Here is a 3,541-nt window from a genome sequence, read left to right as displayed (position 1 = left end):
TGATTGTTTTTCTAACCTCTTGAGTTGAGTACTTAATTTATTTTCTCTCTTCATTTATGTTTTTCCTTAATATTATAACAATAAAATATTTCAAAGATAATAATAATAGTATGTGGGGGGGTTAATTTTTTATCAAGAATTTAGGGTATGTGGAAAGCTATGCATTCTACTTTTAAGCTAAAATCTTGGCCTACATAATAATGATATTCTTCAATTCCTCTATGCCATTTGTAGTTTTTCCTAATTTGTGTATGAGAAAGTTTACTTGCAGTAAAACTAAGGTCTGTACCTAACATCACATAGCTACTAATCAATGAAAACAGAATGAAAAAAATAGTCTATCCGACTACACAGAGCACACTCCATCCAACAAATTATTATGCTTTAGTTTCCTACCTTAAAAGTTCTTGTTTTCTAAATAGATCTAGAGAATTTTTCATAGTCTTCCCGAAGTTGAGTTTGATTTGCAAGATTCCTCTGAAACCTAAACATGACAGAAGTTCTGCAAATAGTTTCAGATAAATCTGGGGGACACGGCATTGCATCATGCTGACTTATCCTCTTCAGAATATTCTTTCTTCTTGTTTGATGGCATCCTTAGATTATTTTATTTGAATGTAATGTAAGTTCACAAATCTAACTGCCAGTTACACCTTACTAAAGCCTTAAACATTCACTCAGTTCAGTTTTTTTTTCCCTGAAATGTGACTGTATTATCCCTAATTTCAAATTGGACTCACCTTATATTTTATATTCACCCTGAAACAAGTTAAGAATAAGAAGAATAACAAACTGCAGCTTAGCCTCATCAGCACAAGTGACTAGAGAAGAGACGCAAGAGAGTAAATTCTCAGGAATTCAAGCCACTGCCCCTCTTTCCAAGTCCTCTTTTTATTACTGTTTTGCTATGGGAGAAAATACTACCGCAATTGTTGGGAGAATATCAATCCATGTACAGTTACAGAAAGGTGCCGAGAATGTCAACAGTCATAAAACCATGTTTGTGTATATGAATGTGTGTGTGTGTGTGTGTGTATGAGAGAGAGAGAGAAGAGGGCTGTGTGTCCATTATGTAACTAATAACGTGGCCTAACTTTAAGTCTTAGGTTTATCTTCTTGGGTTTCTTATCAGTTTTACAGAAAATAATCCTAACAGAAATTACTATGCTTGATCAAATTTTATCCTCCACAATTGTAATCCCTGAGCTATTTACAGAGAAATCCGTTATCCAAAAATGCCGAACTGGATTCACGGAGCAAATGAACAACGTGACGGAATTCCTCCTGCTCGGCCTGACACAGAACCCAGATGTGCAGAAGCTCCTGTTTGCTGTGTTTACAGTCATCTACTTTCTTACTGTAGCAGGCAACCTACTCATTGTTGTGACAGTCACCACTAGCAGAGCCCTGGGGGAGCCCATGTACTTTTTCCTGTCTTTCTTATCCTTCATAGACTGCTGCTGCTCATCTACCATGGCCCCCAAAATGATATTTGACTTACTTGCTGAAAAGAAAACTATCTCCTTCAGTGGGTGCATGACTCAGCTCTTTGCAGAGCACTTCTTTGGAGGAGTTGAAATCATCCTGCTCACGGTGATGGCCTATGACCGCTACGTGACCATCTGCAGGCCCCTGCACTACGTGATCACAATGAATAGGCAAGTGTGTGGCCTCCTGGTGGCCCTGGCCTGGGCCGGAGGATTTCTTCATGCTCTGATTCAAATTCTTTTTATAGTCTGGTTGCCCTTCTGTGGCCCCAATGTCATTGACCACTTCATCTGTGACCTTTTCCCTCTGCTAAAGCTCTCCTGCACTGATACTCACATCTTTGGACTTTTTGTTGCTGCCAACAGTGGGCTGATGTGTATGCTTATCTTTTCCATTCTTATCACCTCCTACATTCTCATCCTTTGCTCTCTAGGAACGCACAGCACTGAGGGACAATGGAAGGCTCTCTCCACGTGTGCCTCCCATGTTACTGTAGTCGTCCTATTCTTTGTACCCTGTATATTCGTGTACCTTCGGCCCATGGTCACCTTCCCTACTGATAAAGCGGTGGCTGTGTTTTATACCATAGTAACACCCATGTTAAACCCTTTAATCTACACCCTCAGAAACTCAGAGGTGAAAAATGCCATGAGGAGGCTCTGGGGCCAAAGAGTAACCTTGGGTAACAATTCATAAGAGTAGACAAGATAAAAACAAAATCTATTCATATTTTAGGAGCAAGGGTGACTAATAGAAAGGATAATGGTTTGCAAGTCAAAATATGCGACTTTAAGTATATTTTACTCCACTTGCTTTCTGAAATATTTAATGTTCCTCTGAGTTGATTCAATGATGACTAAAGCCTCTTCCAGTTAGAAAGTTCTTTGCATCTACAAATTACTATGAATCAAAGGGGCATTGCTAATCAACATAAAAATCACAGGGTATGGGAAATCTTTATTGATGTATTCAGTAAAAAAAATTTTTCTTAAAGCTTCAGGTTTAGATTATATAGCCAGTAGGCCAAATAATTAAAATATCTAAACAATAATTCCTAATCGCTGTTTTGTTTAAAATGCATAGTTTTAATTCCAACTATTGTAGTCAAGGTAGATTTACTATTGTGAGAGATAGAAATTAGTCAGAAATGAATGAATTTTAAGTAATGAGAGTCATTAAAGCAGGCCTTATCCCAAAATTAGTTCCACAGTGCTGCACAATTCCAGGGGGCACCATTTACACTGTAATCTGGGCTCTTCTTAGAATGAATTATTTTCTGTGCCTAAAGCCAAGGAAGGATATAAAATTCTTCCAGGTACAACTGTAGAGCAATCTTGCACATGATTTCCCAGGCAGAAGATATTTTGTGGAGCACTTTTTTTGTAAAAGACATTCAAAGTAGCTTTTATTGGATGGATTTGTGCCTTCGCTAATAGAATCAAAAGAATCCAGTACTAAAAAAAAAGTTGATGATACCTGAGTAATCAAGACAGAAAGTGTACAATTCAAATTTGAACAGAAAATTGCAGACCAATTGTAGACCAAGGAGATGGGAAATAATTTGAGATATAGACAGAGTGCAATTTTAAGAAGAAGAACCCAGATAAAAGAAGGGGATCCAGATCTGGACCAGGACAGAAGTCCTGCAAATCCTAGCAATTTTACTTCTACCTTCATCAGGACTGAATCAACCCAAATGACTCCATAGGCATGCCTAGATCTTATGTTAATTATTTATTACATACACATTAATATTCAACCGTTTAGTAAACAATTCATTCTAAATGGGAGTTCGGGGAAAAGGATGTGGGGAAAAGGGAACCCTTGAGCACTGTTGGTGGGAAAGTAAACTGATACAGCCCCTATGGAAAATGGTATGGAGGTTCCTCAAAAAAAATAAAATAAATAAAAGTAGCATATTATCCAGTAATCCCTCTTCTGAGTATTTATCTAAAAGGACTGAAATTTGGATCTCAAGGAAGTATTTGCACTCTTATGTTCATATTAGCATTATCCACAATAGCCAAGATGTGGAAACAACCTAAATGTCCAT

The 3,541-nt window shown here is 37.6% G+C and overlaps 1 protein-coding gene across 1 annotated transcript; it reads left to right on the top strand.

The window, feature by feature from the left end:
• Nucleotides 1-1,245: 1,245 nt before the first annotated feature.
• Nucleotides 1,246-2,186, top strand: LOC102515290 (olfactory receptor 4C5). The gene has a single exon (XM_006190289.2). It carries the CDS (start codon nt 1,261-1,263, stop codon nt 2,182-2,184), a length of 924 nt encoding a protein of 307 aa, XP_006190351.1. The 5' UTR covers nt 1,246-1,260; the 3' UTR covers nt 2,185-2,186.
• Nucleotides 2,187-3,541: the final 1,355 nt, after the last annotated feature.

Source organism: Camelus ferus, chromosome 10, assembly GCF_009834535.1.
Source record: "Camelus ferus isolate YT-003-E chromosome 10, BCGSAC_Cfer_1.0, whole genome shotgun sequence".
Classification (NCBI taxonomy): domain Eukaryota; kingdom Metazoa; phylum Chordata; class Mammalia; order Artiodactyla; family Camelidae; genus Camelus; species Camelus ferus.
The sequence above is the reverse complement of the archived record's forward strand: the minus strand, read 5'-3'. Positions and strand labels throughout refer to the sequence as shown.